The sequence below is a fragment of the Eubalaena glacialis genome, chromosome 6 (assembly GCF_028564815.1).
Source record: "Eubalaena glacialis isolate mEubGla1 chromosome 6, mEubGla1.1.hap2.+ XY, whole genome shotgun sequence".
NCBI classification, from domain to species: Eukaryota; Metazoa; Chordata; class Mammalia; order Artiodactyla; family Balaenidae; genus Eubalaena; species Eubalaena glacialis.
In genome coordinates this window covers 66482391-66504332 of record NC_083721.1, presented here as the reverse complement: position 1 = coordinate 66504332, position 21942 = coordinate 66482391, and the positions used below count along the sequence as shown (strand labels likewise).

The following is a 21942-nucleotide window of genomic DNA, read 5'->3' as shown; positions in this document are numbered from 1 at the left end:
GGGAACTATATTCAATACCCTGTGATAAACCATAATGGAAATAATATGAAAAAGAATGTATATATATATGTATAAGAATCACTTTGCTGTACAGCAGAAATTAACACATTGTAAATCAACTATACTTCAATAAAATAAATTTAAAAAAGAATAAAGTCACTCTCCTATATAACCACAATACAAGGATCACATGCAAGGAATTTAACATTGACAGAATATTATCATATAATATATGGTCAGCTTTGATTATCTATTGCTATGTAACAAATGACCCCAAAATTTAGAGGCTGAAAACAACAATGTAGTACTATTATATCTCATGAGTCTGTGGGTCAGGAATTCAGATATGGCACAGTGGGGAGGGCTCATCTCTGCTTTATGGTGTCTAAGCCTCAGCTGGAGGTGAATCTGAGTGGTTGTTGGCTTCTTCACATGGCCAGTGTGGGCTTCCTCATAGCATGGTAGCATCAGGGTAGCTGGGCTACTTACATGGTGGCTCAGGGTTCCAATAAAAAGTGATTCTAGAGATCACCAATAATAAAAATAGGTATCACACATAAGGCGATGTTTGAGGACATAATATCTTTATCATATTTCTGCCAAAAATGCACAATTTGAATCCAATCATGAGGAAACAATCAGATAAGCCCAAATTAAGGAATATTCTACAAAACAACTGGTCTGTAAACTTCAAAAATGTCAATGTCATGAAAGAAAAGGATAGATGAGAAACTATTTCAGATTAATGGAGACTGTTTTAGTTAGCTTGAGCTGCCATAACAAATACCACAGACTGGGTGGATTAAACAACTGAAATGTATTTTCTCACAATTCTGGAGGCTGGAAGTCCAAGATGAAGGTGTTGACAGGTTGGTTTCTTCTGAAGATTCTCTCTTTGGCTTGCGGGTTGCCACCTTCTCCCTGTGTTCTCGCATGGTCATCCCCAGTCTGTGTTGTCTCTGTCCTAATCTCCTCTTCTTTATAAAGACACTGGTCATGTTGGATTATGGCCTACCATAAAAACCCTATTTTAATTTAATGACCTCTTTGAAGGCCCAATTTCCACATATAGTCATGTTCTGAGGTACTGAGAGTTAGGGCTTCAACATCTGAATTTGGAGGAGATTCAATTCAGCCCATAACAGAGACTAAGGAGATTTCTTTTTTTTTAAGATAGAGTTATTTATTTATTTATCTATTTATTTTTGGCTGTGTTGGGTCTTCATTTCTGTGCGTGGGCTTTCTCTAGTTGCGGCGAGCAGGGGCCACTCCTCATCGCGGTGCGCGGGCCTCTCACTGTCGCGGCCTCTCTTGTTGCGGAGCACAAGCTCCAGACGCGCAGGCTCAGTAGTTGTGGCTCACGGGCCTAGTTGCTCCGCGGCATGTGGGATCTTCCCAGACCAGGGCTCGAACCCGTGTCCTCTGCATTGGCAGGCAGATTCTCAACCACTGCGCCACCAGGGAAGCCCCAGGAGATTTCTTTATATGTGGTCTTAGATTGGAAAAAAGTTGTTTTGAGGTATGTTATTGAGACAATTGGAAATGAGTATGTACAGCATGGTAGATTAAAAATAGCCTCAAATTCTTTGACAGTCCTCTCACTGAGAAATGGGGCTATATTGCCCCTCCCTTTAAATCTGGGCTGGTCTATGACTGCTTTGTCACATGGGAGAGAGTGAAAGTGGAAGCAGAAACTGCCTTTAAAAGGCTGGGCTCAGAACTGGCATAGCTTCACTTCCACTCTCCTTTTTTAAATCTACCATGTTGTGCATACTCATTTCCAATTGTCTCAATAATATATCTTGTAATAAAATTTTTTTCCAATCCAGGAGTTTGTTTTTTTTAAAGATTTATTTATTGTTTATTTATTTATGTTATTTATTTTTGGCTGCGTCGGGTCTTAGTTGCGGTGCGGGCTCTTCGTTGTGGTGCGCGGGCTTGTTTCTAGTTGTGGCATGCAGGTTTTCTCTTCTCTAGTTGTGGCGCGGGCTCCAGGGCGTGTGGGCTCTGTAGTTTGTGGCTCGCGGGCTTCTCTCTAGTTGAGGCGCACAAGCTCAGTAGTTGTGGCACGCAGGCTTAGTTGCCCCACGGCACATGGGATCTTAGTTCCCTGACCAGGGATCGAACCGGCATCCCCCCAAATTGGAAGGTGGATTCTTTACCACTGGACCGCCAGGGAAGTCCCAGTCCAGGAGTTTTGATGTCAAATCTCCTCAGTCTCATTTAATCTGAAACATTCCTCATCTTTCCTTGTCTTTCATGACATTGACATTTTTGAAGTGTACTGGTCAATTGTTTTGTAGAATATCCTTTAATTTGGGCTTGTCTGACTGTTTCCTCATGATTAAATTCTAGTTATGCATTTTTGGCAGGAATGCAGTAATGGTGATGTTATGTCCTCAGAGCATCACCTCATGTGTGATGTCAGTTTGAACTATTGGTGAAATTAACTTTGAGTACTTGGTTAAGGTGTTATCTGCCAGATTTCTCCAATGCGTAGTATATTCTCTTTGTAACCGGTAAGTAACCTCTAGGATATTGTTTTTTCTTTAAAAATTTCAAAAAGAGCTTTCCTGTATCCTGTGTCAGACAATTCCAGTATCTGATGTCCTTGTGGGGTCTAAATCTCTTGGGTATTAGTTCTGCCGGCTGTCCTTACGTGTGGGCCTCCAGTGCTTGGTGATTTTTTAAAAAATTGTTTAAATTGTTTTTTAAAATTGAATTTGTTTGAGTTCTATGGAGTGTGTATTGAGGATACATCCTCTAAAGTGTGTTTCCATTGCTCAGAGCACAAGAGACTTGGGAACTCCTTAGTGCTCTTCCGCAGCCTTGGCTTGACGAGGAAGGCGCAGGTTTGGCTCTTCTCATGTCGGTCCCAAATCAGTGTCTGCGGAGACTTTCCGTATGCCCTCAGCCCCAGGTCTCCTGCTTAGAGTCTAAGGATCCCAGCACTGGTTCTTCCCATGGTTTGTTCCTTTTGGGGTAGGGGTGGTTCTTGGAGACTCTCTTACTTCCCCATTGAGTGGAAGGGTGTCTTGGAGAATCTAGTCTTCTATCCTGCCTGCCTAAGCAGAACCCACTCTGATTTTTCACTCTAATCTTTAGTATAAATATGATTCTGCTTGGCTTTTTGTAATAATATCTTTGAAGAAATTTGGATGTCTCACAACTGGTTCAGTTAATATTCTCAGTAGTCCTGTGAAATGGGAAAGTCAGTTAATTTGGTACATTGTGCAGCTGACAAAGTTGAAACCTGTCAGGGTAATGTAAGGTAAATTTATTAACTTCTAAAGCCTCCGTTTCCTACTCCGTAAAATGGGAAAGTTCCTATCTCCTTCCCAAAGCTTTGTGAGTATTTACGAGGATGGAATTTGGGAAGCGCCCAGACCCTAGCGCAGTATTGGCACAAGGCTTTATTAAGATCACCCAAAGGACAAGCTGTCCTTTTCCCTCCAGGTGCTCCTTCCATCGCCCGGGGAGGGTGGCCGGGGTGGGGGGCGGTGGCGGAGCGGGGAGCGGGGAATCCGTCGGGCAGGTCTAGTGGAGGACCGCGCAGACTCGCCCCCGGGCCCGGCCGAAGCGACTCCCAGGGCGGGTGGGGGGCGGAGCCGGCGCGCCGGAGCCTCCTCCTGGGCGGCGGGGGCGGTCCCCGCGGCCGCTTCTCACCGCCTTCCCTTTCTCCGGGAGGTGCTCGTCGAGGCCGCGTGTGGGGTGAGTTAGTGGGGCCTTCGCTCCGCCGGCGCCCGGGAAGCGCAGTTCCGCGCGCAGGGCGGCGGGCACCGTGTGGGCATCCCCGGGCGGCGGGCCGGGTCGGTCGGAGGGCCGTTCTGCCTCCGTCCAGGCGGCGGGGCCGGGCAGGGGCCTGCGGAGGCCGAGCCCGGCGGGAGGCACCGGCTCAGGTGCGGGCGGCACCGCGGCGCTCCCAGGCGAGATGCTGCCGGGTGGGAATTCAGGGGTCGGCCCCCGAGGCCCCGCGTCGCGGTTCTGGAGTCGCCACCAGCACCTCTCTCCCTGCCGGGAGAATCAGCGTGAAGAAGCCCCTTCCTCCTTGGAGCCCTCTTTCCCCAGCGTTTCTACTGGGAAACCCATTGCTGATCCCAGCCTGGGACCTTCAGGGGCCGACGAGTGGTGAGGGTCGACAGGATTTTAAAGTACCTCAGATACCTGCCCTTAGTCTGGCTCTGCGTCCATCCAGTGCCTGTCAATCCATATCTGTTGGTGGTCGGTCTTCCATTAGATAAGGGCTAACTCTAGGTTTGAAGAAAACAGAAAAGTCCATGAGTATTGGGACTGAGAAAAGGCCTTTGGGTTGGTAGGCTCAGGAGAGCAGTTATCAACAGGGTGGGCGTGTGCCGGGGTTGCAGAGTATTCAAGAGTGGGTGAGGGATGAGGACGTGGAGGCGGCCGGAGCACAGGGAGACCTCTCCAGCCGTTTGGTGATGAAAGGGAGCAGGAAGAAGACAGAAATTTGAGGGTTGAGGGTGTTTTTTTTTTTTTTTTTTAAATTTCTAAATTTCTGTTAAGAAAGGAAAATAACATTGAGGATGCAAGAAAGTCAAGGAGTCTTAGAGATAAATAAGATTCAGGGTCCAGGCTGAGAAAGTGGGCTTAAAAAGAGGGGCCCAGGGCTATCCTGGGCTGGGCTGGTGGGCCAGAGTGCTTTAATGTGTCTCTGGGGGAGGAGATAATGCTTAATAGGACCATAGTTTATCTTTTTGGAATTTTATCTTCTAGAGCAGGGTTGGCCTTTAAACTCCATGAAATTGCAAAATTTTCATGTGCCTGTTTGTGCTGTAGGGGAGAAAAATTTTTCTTCTCGCCCCTGCTAGGTTCTTTGGCTGGTCTAATAATTAAATTGAATTGACATAAAACATTAACAGGAGAGAAACATTAAATTTCATACCATTGGGATCCCATAAAAATATGAGGCTCAAGGAAGTAACCAAAGTAGGCAGCTTTTTTATCTTTTAGACAAAGAATACATATGTGAAGAATTGGCAAGACAACTTCCTTGTTGCGCGCACGCTTTCTCTAGTTGATACAGTGCTTTGCACCTTGAATTCTTTTTTTTTTTAATTTATATTTTGGCCGCGTTGGGTCTTCGTTGCTGCACGCAGGCTTTCTCTAGTTGTGGCCCGCGGAGGCTACTCTTTTTTGCGGTGCGTGGGCTTCTCAGGGCTTCTCATTGCGATGGCTTCTCTTGTTGCGGAGCACTGGCTCTAAGCATGTGGGCTTCAGTAGTTGTGGCACACGGGCTCAGTAGTTGTGGTGCACGGGCTTAGTTGCTCCATGGCATGTGGGATCTTCCCGGACCAGGCATCCAACCCATGTCCCTGCCTTGGCAGGTGGATTCTTAATCACTGCGCCACCAGGGAAGTCCCTCCACCTTGAATTCTTATCTCTGATAATAAGGATGCCTGATCCTTGTTCCCTCCTCATATAGATAAGGTACCTTTCACATGGGAGATTTATTTCCTGCTTTCAGGGGGAGAAAAGAGGGTGAAAGTGTCCTTGCACTGGCTGTTTCTTAAGTAACTTTAATTCAAAGTAATCAGTATGCCAAAGTGGCATATTTTGGTGTGGCATATTTTGCTTCCCTTAAGTGTGCAATTTTAATCTGATTAAAAATGTCTGTTAAAGAGAAGTACTGAACTGTTTGACTACACAGTCTTGGGGGGGGCAATAAAACTAACTCTCTTAGTATATTTTATGGGCCACTTGATAGGATAAGTATTTAGTATCTACTTTAAAATGAGCTAATAATAATGTGTGTTTTTTCCAGAGATGCATGCAAGACTTGAGAACTAACCATTTCTTTGAAGATCTTTAATTCAAAGTGGAAACATTCAAAGCAAGTCAGTGGTGGTGTTCTTCTCTTTCTTAAAAGCCACCAATGACCAATGGTTTCTCAAATGTACCTAGATTCCTGTTGAAAATATTGATTACCTGGCCGCACCTCAGGCCTTGGAAATAAAAATCTCTCAGGGTGGAGCCTAGGAATAGGAATCGCAAACAGAAACCACAGAATTCTCTGGCATAGAAAATTATTGACAGCCTATGAGGTATTTCTTTAAGATTTGGGCTTGTTGAGACCTATTTAGAACAGATTACCTTAAAGGTTATGTGAATGAATTGCTACTAAACTTAGGTAAATTATAATCCCTGTCTATTGTGTTGTCTCTAAATTTTAATACACTTTAAAGGAAAACTATATAGTCATTTTATCAGAAAAAACAACATTGTTTCTGATCATAAAAAAACACTATTTTAGAAAAAATAGAAGATTGAGAAGAAATAAAATTTCTCTAATCTATAATTAAGAGACAACTACCAGTGATTCTTTCTGGAATTTTATATATAAAATGCATGCACACCACACATACAGAGCATAATTTGCATTGTATTCTATGCACATTTTTTTTTCTAATTAATTAATTTATTTTTTTTATGTCTGTGTTGGGTCTTCGTTTCTGTGCGAGGGCTTTCTCTAGTTGTGGCAAGTGGGGGCCACTCTTCATCGCGGTGCGCGGGCCTCTCACTATCGCGGCCTCTCTTGTTGCGGAGCACAGGCTCCAGACGCGCAGGCTCAGTAATTGTGGCTCACGGGCCTAGCTGCTCTGCGGTATGTGGGATCTTCCCAGACCAGGGCTCGAACCGGTGTCCCCTGCATTGGCAGGCAGATTCTCAACCACTGCGCCACCAGGGAAACCCCAATGCACATTTTTATATTCTGTTTTTTTTTTTTTTTTTCACTTAGCTATCATGAGCACTTTCCCATGTAGTTGTTTAAGCACCATTTTAAGGAAAGCATGTGTTCCATTATATGTAGGTATTGTAATTAATTAAATCAGCTCCCTATTGTTAACATTTTGATTCTTTTGAATTTTTGGTTATTTTAGTAATGTTGGTTTGAATATCATGGTCTACCTCTCTGATTATTTCTTAGAATAAGTTTCTAAATGATGGAGTTGAAAGCTATTCCAATGCATTTTAAAAATCTCCTTTTCACGTATCTTCTTACTGCTTTTCCTCACCCAAAGGAAAATGAACGTTTCTGAGGGATCTGTTGCATTACAGGTCCGATCTCTTATTTCAGTGGTTCTCAAACTTTAATGCGTATAAGACTCAACTGGGGAGCTTGTTAAAAATTCATTTTCCTGAGTCCCAGGCCCAGCTGTTCTGACCCATTAGCACTGGAGTAGGGTCCAGGAATCTACAATTTTAACAAATTTCCCTCTGTCTTTGATATAGGCACTCTTGGAACCACACTTTGAAAAATGTTTTTAAAATAAATGGCAAAACGGAATCAAATTTAGGTCACTTGCCCAAAGCCATTCATGCATCTGGTAACCAGATTTGTACTCAGCTCTTTGTGACTTCAAAGCCCTTGTTTTCTCCATTACCTCAGACCTTCAGACCTTCTCCAGCCTTCTTATTGATGTGCCTCTAATAACTGCAGAAAGGGAACTTCAAGTGACCCCACTACAGGATTCTCTGGGATAGCTGAGAATGGCACATAAGTACACAACGAGCCTCCATTAAAATCCCCCGTTGGAAATTCTTAGGAATTCTTTCATGCTACATAACAAAGACTAAATAAAACAATTTCAGTCCCTTGCTTGTTAAATTGATTTTATGTTTCCTGACTGTTTCATGCCAGCCCTTGTTGTAAAACAGGTGATGCAGGACCAGCAGGCAGCTCTTGCCCAGAGGCAGGGACACTACTCTGGTATGCTCTGTGGGTTCAGGGAGGAAGTGGCAGGCTAGACAGCAACTCCTCCCAGAGTCAGAAGAGAGGAGTACTGCTTTTGGAAACTCAATGACAGAGAAGCAAAAGGTGGTGGGCATGACTAAGAGAAACGGCCATTTATTAGAGATGGGGCCCTCTGTCCTTAGGAGAGCGTTGGTATTAGTAGACCGAAGGGAGCTAGCATGGGGGTGAGGCTTTTTCTTTTTTTAACATCTTTATTGGAGTATAATTGCTTTACAATGGTGTGTTAGTTTCTGCTGTATAACAAAGTGAATCAGCTATACGTATACATATATCCCCATATCCCCTCCCTCTTGCGTCTCCCTCCTACCCTCCCTATCCCACCCCTCTAGGTGGTCACAGAGCACCGAGCTGATCTCCCTGTGCTATGCGGCTGCTTCCCACTAGCTATCTATTTTACATTTGGTAGTGTATATGAGCCTTTTTCAATTTTAAAAATCTTCCCCAAATGGAATTTTATACCAGTTAATTTTTCCCCTTCTTTATTAGTCTTTATTTTTTCTTCTTTTATACCATGTCACATTTATTTTAGTAACCTGGGATTATTGTGTGTCCTTGTGTGTTTCAACTAGTATATCCTAGAAAGTCATTCATTATTTACCAAATTTAGCACCTACTATGTGTCAGGTCAGTTTGAGGCACTAGGAATACAAAAAACAGTGATTCTCGTTGAGAATTAAGTTAATTTTACTGCTGTATGTTGACATGGATTATACACAGTCTTCGACTTTTTATTTTAACTTTTAATTTTAGTTAATTTTAGACTTAGAGAAAAGTTGCAAATATTGTACAGAGAATTCACTCAACTTCCCCTAATATTAGCCCCTTACATAACCATTGTTCAGTTATCAATACTATTAACTAAACTATAGACTTTATTTGAATTTCATCAGCTTTCCTGCTAATGAATTTCTTTCTGTTTCCACTGGCTATCAAGGATCTTATCTTGCGTTTAGTTATTTCTCCTTAGTCTCCTCCAGTCTGAGATAGTTCCTCAGTTTTGCCTTGTTTTTCATTATTTTGACCCTTTTGAAGAGTCCCAGTTAGTTATTTTGTAGAATGAAGTTATTCTGTAGAAAAGTACTGATTAGTTATTTTGTAGAGTGCAATACATCACTGATTCATGAGGTTGATAGGTCTCATCACTGGTGATATTAACCTTCATCACTTGGTTAAGGTGATATCTGCTAGGTTTCTTCACTATAAAGTTACAAAGTTTCCCTTTGTAGCTAATAATTATTTGAGGGGAGATACTTTGAGACTGTGCAAACTGTTTAAACTCAAATTTTTACCTACTAATTTTAGCACCCATTGGTGGATCTTGTCTGCAACAATTATTTACAATGGTGTTTGCCTAATGGTGATTTCCCCATTTCCTGCCTCCTTATTGATTGGAAGTTTATTGTAAGAAAGAGCTGCCCTTTCCCATTTATTTATTTGATCATTTATATCAGTATGGACTCATGGCTATTCATTTTATTCTGTGCGTTAAAATACAATGCCTTTGTTATTTTCTTGCTCAAATGCTTCCAGTTTTGGTCATTAGGAACTCAGTCTGAGTTTAAATGACCTGTACACGTAAATGGCTGTCACCATTTCTATCCCACCCTTGCCCCCTGCCCAGGGAACTGTTAACCTAAAACAATAAAACAGCCAGTTATTTTACAAGCAAAATGGGTTTATTCTGGAGCAGCAAAGAATTGCAATTTGGGGCATGCAACTATGGCAAACCACATGCAAGTCCAGTAAAGCAAGGGAAAAGAAACTTTTTTATAGAGGAGAAGGGGAAATTGGGAGGCTCTGTTATAAACAAAAAGTCCATTGGAGGAAACTAGGAGATCGAAATATAGTGGCTTTTCATTGACTGAGTTGTGACAGTCTGTCATTGGCTGAGGTGTTGCCAGGCAAAGAGAAGAGCTTCTTCCTCCTGCTGGTGGTAGTAAAGTGGGGTCACTTCCTGCCAAAGATGCAAGGTAGGTCTCTTCCTATTGGGGTCTGTGTTGATGTGATCTGTATCTCCCCTTCTGGCCTCCCAGTTCCACTTCAGTGAGGTTTCCCTTTATTAATTTTCACAGAATCATTGCTTCTTTAGGGTCTGGGCAGTGATCACTCAGAAGCCAGGTAAAGGAACTGTAATTGGGAGAATGAATACCAGAGGTCCACGGAAGGTAGGACAACGTGTTTGCAAATAGTCAGCTCTCAGGAGCTCTGCAAGAGTAAAAGGAGTAGCAAAATATCAGCCTTTTTATTGGTGCTACCCCAGAGAGGCCCAAGGACCATGTGCCTGGGGCCACATCTTGCCCACTAGGAGACACCCAGTGTCTGCAGGATTACCAGATGGATTTAGAGACATTGAAATGCTGATTTTAGTGCTCTCGGCTGCTGAATGAAGACCACATCCTTTCTCCCTGGTACTAGGTGCTTAGTGAACATTTATGGAGTGACACCTGGTGTCCTCCCCTGACCTCCCATGGTGGTGTAAAAATGTGTGCATATAGAGATTCTCTGAGAATGAGAATGATACTTGGCATTCATGCTGATATACCCTTTGTTATAACTTGTCTTCCATGCTAGATTTTTGTTTATGGAAAATTTCAAGCATACAAAAAAGTAGAGTGAAAAAGAAAATGAACTCTCAGATACCTATCACCTTGCTCAGTACTTTTCAATATTTTGCCAATTTTATTTCAACTATTTCCCCCATTTTCAGGGTTGGAGCTGGCGTATTTGAAAACAAATTGCAGACATTAAAATCTAAGGAAGGACTGAAATAAACTCTGAGTGCAAGGACTATACCTTAATTCCCTTGGTGCCTAGCACTATGCCTGAAAATAGCAGGTGCTCAGAAAAGACTGGTTGAATTGAGAGGAGGAAACACAAAATGATGAGAACATCGTCATTTTGAACTAACCCTAGGGCAGACCTAGAAAGGAAAAGGGTGGTGAGTCTTGCCCTAAAATAACTTCTTTCATGTTACCTGAATTTGTTCTCTATAACCATGATTCCCCCGTCACCTTAAGACAGCCTTGACTGAAAGAGAAAATTCTTTTTAGGGAGAGTTCAGGGTCTCTCATTTATTTAAATGTTTTTACAAAGAAATCCAATCTGATGATGTTTCCCCAAACATCAACCAGGAGTGACCTGCCCTAAAAAGAGCCCTCTTTAAAAAATCATTATTATTATTTTTTAATTATAAGAGTGGTATATACTCATTGAAATAAAAACAGGAAATTACAGAGAAATAGAAAATAAAATTATTCAATATGTATTTCAATATGTAATTCCAGAGATAACATCTTGGTTAGCATTCTGGTAAAATTTGAGCATGAATCATATTGGTAATCAGAGTCAACAGATATTTATTATGTCCTTGGGAATGTACTAGGTGTGTTTGCTGTGTCATCTCATTAAATTCTTGCAGCCATGTTGTAAATTAAGTTAATTTTTAAAAATCGTTTTATAGCTGGGGAAATGGAAACGTGGGGAGAGTGTTTGCCTCCGATCACTTAGCTGATAAGCAGGCCGGGCAGATCTCTCTTGAAACATTATCCCTCTATAAGCAGCTCTTAGAAAAACAATGTTCCCTGTCTAACTCTTCCAAGACTGAGATTTTATCAAAAACTATTGCCAATCCTAGCATTTAAGCCTCCTGCAATTAAGTCTGCAAGAGGTAGTCTGGCTGCAGAAAACTGCAGACTTACTGTTACCTGGAGGGAAGAGAACAGACCTCCAGGAAACCATTTCAGAGACAGTCCCAAGGAAAGGGACAGGAAGAGACAGGTAGAAGGCTGCATGTTTCAAGGGTTTGTGCCGGCCACACCCAGGTACCAAGGGGAGGAAAGAGACTGAAACGTCCATGTGAAGGATGTGGCAGAAGCCCAGGCTTTGGAGCTGAGCACGTGGGCTCAGACCCCAGCTCTACCACTTAGTAGTTGTGTGAGCTCAGGCAAGTTCCGTAATCTCTCAACCTTCATTTTCTTCTCTATAAAATGAGGAGACTAATAATTCTTACCTCACAAAGTTGAGATGAGAAGTAAGTTAATACAAGTGGTTTAGCCCCAGTGCATGGCACAGAGTAAATGCACAAATGAATCACTCTCCTCATTAGCGATTAATCTTCTAATTAGTATTACTGCCTTCAGCAAGACCCTAAACAAGGCCTAAAGACCCTAAACAAGACCCTAAACACAGGCCATACTGTTTAATTGCTTCCTGGGCCAAATCTTCTCTCCTGTGGTTTGATCCAGGAACCTAACCTACGTTTATAACATGGTGTCTAGAGAGAAATGCGTTCTAGGTTTCCCTCAAACTCATGTAGAGCTAAAATTTTGGAATACTACCCTTTAGTAAGTGAGAGGCTATCTTGAGAGTTGCTAAGGGTGTTTTTTAAAAATTAATTAATTGATTGATTAATTAATTTTTGGCTGTGTTGGGTCTTCGTTGCCGCACGCGGGCTTTCTCTAGTTGCAGCGAGCGGGGGGGCTGCTCTTTGTTGCGGTGCGCGGGCTTCTCATTATGGTGGCTTCTCTTGATGCGGAGCACGGGCTCTAGGTGCGCAGGCTCAGGAGTTGTGGCTCACGGGCCTAGTTGCTCCGCGGCATGTGGGATCTTCCCGGACCAGGGCTTGAACCTGTGTCCCCTGCATTGGCAGGCGGATTCTTAACCACTGCGCCACCAGGGAAGTCCGGGTGTTTTGTTTTTGTTTTTGTTTTTCACAGTAAATTACCACATCCCCATGTCTCATTTATTTATTTATTTATTTATAAAATATTTATTTATTTATTTGGCTGTGCCAGGTCTTAGTTGTGGCATACAGTGTGGGCTCTTTGTTGCGGCACGCGGAATCTTCATTGCGGCCTGTGGGACCCTTAGTTGCAGCATACAGGATCTAGTTCCCTGACCAGGGATGGAACCCGGTCCCCTGCATTGGGAGCACGGAACCTTATCCACTGGACCACCAGGGAAGTCCCTCACATCTCATGTAAAAAATCAACTTTGTTTTCATTACAAAAGAACAAAAGTGTGTCATACTTTTACAAAAATGAAAGAAAAGGGTAAAAAGCACCCCTGGCTAATCCCATACTCCTAACAGAATTATTGTTAGCTTTTGGTCATATTTCTTTCTAGAGTTTTCTTAACTCTATAATTTTAGTGGTAATCATATGCAAGAGTTTATTTTCTGTTTTTCTTTTTGTTACTTAAGATTTAATCATACATGTTTTTGTGTTATTTTGGCACAGAATATATTTTGATCTCCATTCTGTCCATTTAATTGAGGATATGTTTGCTGTGGAGATTCTGTGTCCTGGCTTTAGCATTTCCCACGCTCTTCTGATAGCACGTTTAGAATTTGAGGAGAGACGTGGTTTTGGTAATGCAGAGAGGATGTGGGGCCTTGCCAAGTAGCCTTCATCATCTTAGTGCATTTACCATGGTCCAGGGAGGGCCCGCAGCTATGTGGCCTCAGAAACTGGATTTTTTCAGGAACTAAGAGCATAGCCACCTCTCACAGGTGAATCCATACTATCCCACTACATGCAATTGAAGTATGAAATCAAAATAACAACCCATCAACTGACAGAAATACAGTACAGTAGAGTGGTGATTCTGGCAGCCACCAGTGTGTCTGCCTGTAGGTCATCCCTAGTGTAGAGTCATTTAATGTAAAGTAAAATAATATAACAATCATAACAGTGATGGTCACCACTTAGTGGGTGCTTACTGTATATCAGGAGGTGGGCTAACACTTTATGTATTAATATATTAGGTCATCCAGTCCCTCAATAACTTCTCTAGGAAGGTACAATTTTTATCCCCGTTTTACAAGTAAGGAGACCAAGGCTCAGTGAAGTGATGGGCTCGAGGTTTCATAGTTTCTGTCTAAACCCAAACCCCAGATCTTAAACACTGTGCTGTAGTTCTCTTATTCTTACAGATATTTGGCCTCCTGTGTTGGCATCCTTTTGTGTTCCTTGCCGTCTCCCCAACCTCTTGGGATGTGCCCTGTGCCAATGTCTCATTGTGACGATAACACTGATAACTGAAAAATCCTTGATTTTTCATCCTCTGTTTCAAGGAACATGTTTTTCCAGCTCTCACAGAGGGAGAAGAGCTTTTGTCTTTTCCCTTATTTTCTCTTTGGGTCAAAATATGCCCTAGAACAAGAGTTCACCTTCTCTTAAAGCTGTGCCAGGAAGGGGCAACTAAGAAAGAGAACCATTAGGACTGAATTTTGGGCTGTGCCAGCTCAGAACTGAGGAGGCATTGACCTTCTCTTCTTTGCTTTCTCCACCGGTGCAGCATCTGGAAATGGCTTTTCTTCTGGGGTGAATGACAGCTGGGGTGATAAACCAGAGAGAACTCCTGTGGTGTATAGATGGTTGGATCCTTCTACCTCCAAAATCTCTGGTTTTCTGATCTCTAAACTCTCATTGGAGAACTCCCACGACTGTTAATCAAGATCGGTTGGGGATAGGTTTTCAGTTTGTGCTGATGTGAATAATTTCAGGATAGGATTTCCATCTGAAACAGCATGTCTTTGTGATTGCATTTTAGGGATTGCTGGAGCGGAACTACCAAGCAGAAGCAGGCATTGCACTGTCAGTTGTCATCAGGTTTGCAATCAGATTGGAAAAGCTGAACTTGAAGCTTCCTGCCTGCAGTGAGGCCGAGAGATACCTATTGCTCACATAATAAAAGACATGAGCTTCAACGTGACTTTCCACCTTTCCTACAAATTCCGATTACTGTTGCTTTTTACTTTATGCCTGACGGTGGTTGGGTGGGCCACCAGTAACTACTTTGTGGGTGCTATTCAAGAGATTCCTAAAGCAAAGGATCTCATGGCTAGTTTGAACAAGGGTTTAGTTTTGGGGGAGAAAGGAACTGTGACAGAGGAAGCCTCTGTGAAAAAAGCAAAGCTGAACAACTGCTCTTCTGTGTCTCCACACCTCAGTAAGTATTTATTTTTTCTTTTTAACAAGTAGTACATACACTTTTTATTTGAATATAACAAATGTACAGAAAAGTACAAAAATCAGAAGTGTGCAGCTCACTTAAGTTTCACAAAATGAACATACCAGTGGAACCAGTATGTAAGTTAAGAAATGGAATCTTCCCAGAACCACAGAGATGCTTCTTTCAGTCACGACCCTTACTCCAAGCTTATACTCCATCCATGAGATTTTTTTGAGCTGTACGTAATTGGAAACATGCACTATGTACTCTATTGTGTCTGGCTTCTGTTGCTCAGCATTATGTTTGTGAGCTGTGTTTGTATTGCTGACAGATAGTATTTATTATGTGAACATACGCAATTTGATCCTCCGGCTGCGGAAGTCTCAGCAGGCATGTCAGTAGGCATGTGTGATGGGCTGGGGGTCAGTTGACCCAGGCCGGTGGCTCTGCTCCACGTGTTTCGCATCCTCCTGGGACCAGCGGGCTAACCTGGGCATGTTCTCCTGGCATCTGCAGGGAAATGACAGCACATCCAAGCTTCCACTCATGTCCTATCTGTTAACATCCCCTTGGCCCACCGTATGGAGCCGAGGGACAGGATAGTATGTTTTCAATGTTGTCTTAGTTTATTTCTGTGTTTATTTCTTAAATATGTTGTATGTTTTGATTCTCCTTTGACATCTGGCCTTTCAATTTAAATGACTAAGAAGTTGGTCTTAGGGAGCACATTAATTAGGAAAAACTCCACAGCGATATACTATGTAACCCACAAAGGTTCTACCAGACCTCTGATTCTCCACAACATCGAAGTGCTTATAGTTCTCCAGATAATCCTTGGAGTGTCTTTCCAGAATGCCTTTCCTCAGCCCATGTGTGTCTGGCGGATTCCTGTCTAGTCATCAGAAATCTAATTTAGATCATTTCTCTCCCAGAAAGGTTTCTGGGACTGCCCCAGAGTGAATCTTAGGCTCCCTGCGTGCCCACCTTTGTTTCTGTTGTTGTACTGGTCAGTGTATTGTTTACATGTTTGCCCTTCTTCCCCAGGAGACAGTGTGCAGGCAGGATGAAGGTACGGTGATCCTTTCCAGCTCTATGAAGTCCAGAGCTCCTCCCTGGTCCTACAGAGGTGGCTCTCCGCATACACTTAATTAGCTATCTGTGGGGCAGTCTGGGGCTCTTCAGAGGCTTCTTGCTCTTAGCGGCACAAAACCTGCAGGTCCTTTTTCCTGATCGCATCACAGACTTGTACTGTGCTCATACTGGCATCCTGCTTCTTTTTACTCAGTCATGGAAAAGCCAAAACATTATTCCGGATTGTTCAAGGGAAATTGTTCTGCTCACAGATTACACAAGTTGAGATAGCAAAATGAGTTATTGAAATGCAGATCTGACTGTATCATCCCCCTTGTTCAGAATTCTCTCAACATACTTAAGCAACAAATGCATTCATGAAAACAGATGGGCAGTGACACAGTACTGAGTATGGATCCAGAGGGAGACATAAGTAGCGACAAATTAAGATGGGCCATTAGTGACCCAAGGAGGAATAAAACTTGAGAAAATATCACGGGAACGGTAAGGGAGACTGCTAGAGTGATTGGAAGCAGGCACCCGAAGATTAGGCACATAATAAGCTACTACAATGTGGGAGTGAGCAAGGTTTACGTCAGACCTGTTGCATGGGGCTCTTTCCGGGGCCAAGAGCAGAGACATGGTCAGGTTAATTCAGATGATGGGGTTTATGAACAGGCTACACAGGAAGACATCTCAACAGCCATCCCATCGTCTCCCAGCAGCTCTGGTAGCTTGCCTTTCCTTATAACTCCTTTTCTTACTGTTTGTTTTTAGGGATTACTGCCTGCTGACTCTATGTCTTGTGTGTAGACCCTTGTGGAAAGGCACTTGTAGGTCAGTTATTTGCTCTTGGTGCTGTTGGGCAGAGTCTTTCAGCCATGTTGTGGACAGTAGAGCCTGGTCTAAGCAGCCATGGCCAGGGTAGGAGATGGTCACATGGAGCAAGGCACAGTGACATACATCGGAAAGGTGGGTGACTGCTTTACTCAGAAGAAGATAGCTCAGTTTGCAAGTATCTTGGACAGTATATGTGGAGTTTTTCTTGTTTTTGTTTTTTGTCGGCCACGCTGCGTGGCATGTGGGGTCTTCGTTCCCCGACCAGGGATGGAACCCGTGCCCGCTGCAGTGGAAGCGCGGAGTCCTAACCGCTGGACGCCAGGGAGGTCCCGAGTTGTAAAAAGCGTGTTCCCTAACCAGAGCTCTGCCTCCTCTCCTACCAGTCAGTATTCCCTGTTCATTCGGGTCTGAGGGGAGGGTCAGTGGCTTCAGCCTTATCTTTAAAGCCTTGCACGAGATTGGTTACCATGGATGGTCTTGCGTTTCATCCAGTCAGGCTATGTCCAGACTCACTGAGCAAATGCCCCATTGGGGATTTTGCCTCGTGGAACCATGGGAGGATTCTTGCGGTGTTGCCCATACCTGTTACTGCTGAGTTAGGGAGGGAGGCTAGTTTCTATTTCCTTTCGCTGCTTTACCTTCAGGGAGTTAGAATAGCTCTCAAGAGCTTAGGGAAGGACCTTAGGGAAAAGCGCCTTGTCTGTGAGCGTGATTCCATGGAATGCTCTTGATCTTTAAGAGACTTCACCCTCCTTTGGAATTTTTTTTTTTTATGACAACAAAGAAAGTTGGATCGATTGATTCATTCATTCCGTGGGTGAGGCTTCCGGTTTTTTTTCCCCCCCCCCTTTGGAATTTTGAGAAGGAAAAGAGGTTAGAGCAAATTTGAAGTTGTTCAGTCTACCCCTGACCTTTGCTCTTCACCAGGGTCCTCAGAACAGAGTGTATTTTCTACTTACAGATGAATCATGGAGCCAGGACTGGTTACCCAGCACAAGAGAATGCTCTTGTATGTCATTTGCTTGTTTTTGCAGCCAATAACCTGAGTCGTAGATTCTGTGGTTATAGTTCGTGACCAAATGAGGCTTTACAATAGTGCTCACTGTGTGCCAGGCAACTAGCACGGAGTGTGTGACGTGTACTAGCTCCTGTAGGCCCATCAGCCTTTGATGAGCTTTGCTCCTGTTAGTTCCTGTGTCCTGTTTTTATTGTAGAAGGCCAGAACAAGCTCGTTTTCAAACCAGATCTCACTCTGGAAGAAGTACAGGCAGAAAACCCCGAGGTGCACAGAGGCCGGTATCACCCTGAGGAATGCAGGGCTTTGCAGCGGGTCGCCATCCTCATCCCTCACCGGCACAGAGAGAAGCACCTGCTGTACCTGCTGGAACACCTTCACCCCTTCTTGCAGAGGCAGCAGCTGGAGTATGGCATCTATGTCATCCACCAGGTGAGTGTGTGGGCAGACCAGGCCTCTGCCCGCCACACCCTCCTCTCTGTGAGGCACTTCGTCTGTCTTGGGTAAAAGGGCATCAAACTATCATCAAAGGTGAGAGGCGCTTCGTCTGTCTTGGGTAAAAGGGCATCAAACTATCATCAAAGGTGAGAGGCGCTTCGTCTGTCTTGGGTAAAAGGGCATCAAACTATCATCAAAGGTGAGAGGCGCTTCGTCTGTCTTGGGTAAAAGGGCATCATACTATCATCAAAGGTGAGGTCTCTTATCTCATTTTTCCTTGAAAGTAGTAAAGGCACTTCTCTTCCCAGAGTGTGGAATAATGGGATAAGTGTTGGGAAATTTTACTGGCTCTTAAGTGATCCTCTGGAGGAAGCCTGTTTTCTTTCGTGAGCCCTTCCATGTCAGACAATGACAGCCCGAAGATATTCCCCTGGGACTGACCTTATGTTGCCTTCTGCATTTGCTATACACTACACAATGAGATGTTGGAACTGTGCTTTATTATTGAGCCTGGCTATTCAATGGGGATCTAGACAGAGGAGTTGACTACTGTGTGTTAATCGCCATGGAATTCTATGACTCTCTCCACCTTTCTGCCTTTAACTTTGCCACTATCTATTATGTAGAACGTTATGTTTAGTTTTCACTTTTTTTTAAAAAATAAATTTATTTTATTTATTTATTTATTTTTGGCTGTGTCGGGTGTTCTTTGCTGCGCGTGGGCTTTCTCTAGTTGCGGCGAGCGTGGGCTACTCTTTCATTGCGGTGCGCGGGCTTCTCATTGCGGTGGCTTCTCATTGCGGTGACTTCTCATTGCAGAGCACAGGCTCTAGGCGTGCGGGCTTCAGTAGTTGCAGCACGCGGGCTCAGTAGTTGTGGCTCACGGGCTCTAGAGCACAGGCTCAGAAGTTGTGGTGCATGGGCTTAGTTGCTCCGCGGCATGTGGGATCTTCCCGGACCAGGGATCGAACCCGTGTCCCCTGCATTGGCAGGCGGATTCTTAACCACTGCGCCACCAGGGAAGCCCCTAGTTTTCACTTTTATGATTCACTTTTTTGGCTTCCAAAAGCATGATTTAGTAGGAACACGGTAAGTATTAGTGTAGCCTGCTTTGAAGAGTTTAGCTCTGAGTGGAGTGGGTGATTTAAGGTGCCTCTATCTGGTATTAACAGTTATTGAAAGAAAAATAAGACATCAACAACTATACATGGCTATCTTTTCAAAATTGTCCTGGGCCATCCAAATAATTCCCCCTCAAATCCTTACAAATGCTCCGAATGCAAGGAAAATCATTAACTATATGCCTAATATTGGTTATAACTGGTAATATTTGTTTTAGGAAAACTTTTGACAGATCAGAGGATGCTGTTCTGCAATGTATACTTTATAATAAACTGGGGCTCTTAAAAATTAATGTGCGTATATATATATTACATCTATCCCCATTTTTTGAGGATTTGAAACAAAATTTAACTGTTATATTGGTTTATCATTATTTTTGTTTTTAACATTGTTAGTCATTCAGAGTTCTTACTCAGGACAGCAACCCCCAGCATATATTTTTATGAATAGAAAAATATGTCTGCTTTATGTTATTCTTTTCAGGAAAGTACTGTGGTGAGTTCTGAGAACTGCCTATACTTTTGTTATGATAAACTGTTTATTGAACTGGAATTTATTCTTAAGGAATTTGATCCAAATAGCCATGAAAAAATTACTACTGTAAAAAAATGTTTCATACTATAGCTTTGATTATATTACTGGTTTATTTGTGTTCTTTCCTTACCCAGTAACGAATCTCCTCTGTAAGGCCACTATGAGGATTAGTGTCTGCCATGAAGTTTTAAATCCGGGTTCTCTTACAGTGATTCCACGAGACTTTTAAGTAGCTTAGGTATATGAGCAGTAACCTTCTCTGTTTATAGGTCAGGATTTCTTGATCCTTTCTGGCAAGCTATATTTTTGGGGGAGCTTAGTGTAAATTTGTTACATGGGGTAAGACTGGGATTAGCTAAGAGCTGAACAGTGAAGCAGTGATTCTACTTGGCATGACTGGTATGTAAGAAAGATTTTGTGGTTTTACATGGAATAAATAAAGGTATGTTTAAAATTTTTTTAGAGTTATCTTTATTAGTATTTTAAAACTGTTTTTTTTTAAATTGTAAAATACACATAACATAAAATTTACCATCTTAACCATTTTTATTGTAGAGTTCAGTAGGGTTAAGTTTGTTCACATTATTGTGCAAATAATCTCAACTAATCTTTCATCTTGCAAAACTGAAACTCCAAACCTATTAAACAACAACTCTTCATTTCAAGGTGTTTTTAGTTATGGAATACAAGTATGTATGAAGCGTAAAGAAAAACACAAAGGGCCTGTTATTGTTATTGCATCTACTGTGTCAGATTTTCATGTCATATGTATACTCTTGTGCATTAGCAAGAATAATACCAGCTTCTGCATGTGAACTGAACAGGGGAACAGTGTGAAATCTTGTCTCAGGAGCTTTTCAAGTTTTAATTTCCATATCTATAGGCTGGAAGTAAAAAGTTTAATCGCGCCAAACTCCTGAATGTGGGCTATCTAGAAGCTCTCAAGGATGAAATTTGGGACTGCTTCATATTCCATGATGTGGACCTGGTGCCCGAGAACGATTTGAACCTTTACAAGTGTGAGGATCAGCCCAGGCATCTGGTGGTTGGCAGGAACAGCACTGGGTACAGGTAAGGCGGCTCTGCTCACAGCTGCCTTAGGTCAGAAGCCTGGCCTGTTATCATCAAAGCTGTGCAGACACTGTGTCCAGGGTGTCTGCAGAAAATGAGAAATAGGAAAAATGGTCCATGATATATCACTCAAAGTTCAAAACAGGAATTAGAGAAATTCGATTTTTTTTCTTATTAGGAAAAAATCCTCCAGCAGCCTTGGCAGAGGATCACAAGGATAAAAAGGGAGAGAGGAGGGGAGGGAAAATAGTCCAGGCTTTGCAAATGGCGGCCAGCCTCGCCTGCAGGGCCCGCCTGGTGGAACTTTTGCAAGGGCTCCCACGCTGAGTAGAACTCAAGTAACTTATCTATCTCTCCCTACCTTCTGCCTCTAAGAGGCAACAAGAGTGTGCCTCCAGGTCAGCTTTTAGGCCTCTTTTGTGAGACTGTGATGTCTCTTTCCAGACCGAGTCCGGAGTGAGACTGGGAAGGGGCATATCCATCAAGTGGTCTGCTCAGGAGCCAGGACACCCAGGACAAGTTCCTTTCTCTCAAGGTCACTGTGGGAAGAGCCAGGCACCGTCATTTCTGCTTTCATAGCCCACCCCCCCCCCGCCCCATCCCACCCTCTACCACACACACACAGAGAGGCATAGCTGCTTTTCAACCTTATTTTGTACCAGTTCCTATTTGAGAACAACTGAGGGGAAATAGTGACCAAGAAAGTTCTCCACAAGGGAAACTATATGTTCACTTATATGTGTGCATACTTACCTGTCAGCCTCCACCAAGCCCTGCCCTTCGTGTGTGCTCACATGTGGGGTGCTTACTGCACTAGGGGCCCTGAGACCGATCTGAATGAGGCCGAGTGCCCATCCTCACAGTACTCCCTGGTGTGTACTGCTCTGGGGAGACAGGCAGCTGCAGTGGGGCTGTGTCAGCTTTGCACTTCACTTCTGCAAATTCAACTAGGAGCACGTGCTAATGAGGGGGAGAGTACGGGGTGAGGGTGAGGCCGAGGGAGAGAGAGAACTATAACACTATAAAATAAAATGGGAGATTCCACCAGTGTCTACTCTGGGAAGTGAGCATGAGATGCAAACCCTGAATCTCTTTTTGTGTGTGTGTGAAATATTCTTCTTTT

The 21942-nt window shown here is 43.3% G+C and overlaps 1 protein-coding gene across 1 annotated transcript in view; it reads left to right on the top strand.

Annotated features, from left to right (window-relative positions):
* Window positions 1-3640: 3640 nt before the first annotated feature.
* The window catches only part of B4GALT4 (beta-1,4-galactosyltransferase 4), a 30029-nt gene continuing 11727 nt past the window's right edge, over window positions 3641-21942 (top strand). The window contains exons 1-4 of the mRNA XM_061193128.1: window positions 3641-3711; window positions 14327-14725; window positions 17854-18086; window positions 20632-20819. Of these exons, the coding sequence (XP_061049111.1) occupies window positions 14473-14725; window positions 17854-18086; window positions 20632-20819 (674 nt within the window). The 5' untranslated portion in view covers window positions 3641-3711; window positions 14327-14472. The remainder of the gene's footprint in view (window positions 3712-14326; window positions 14726-17853; window positions 18087-20631; window positions 20820-21942) is intronic.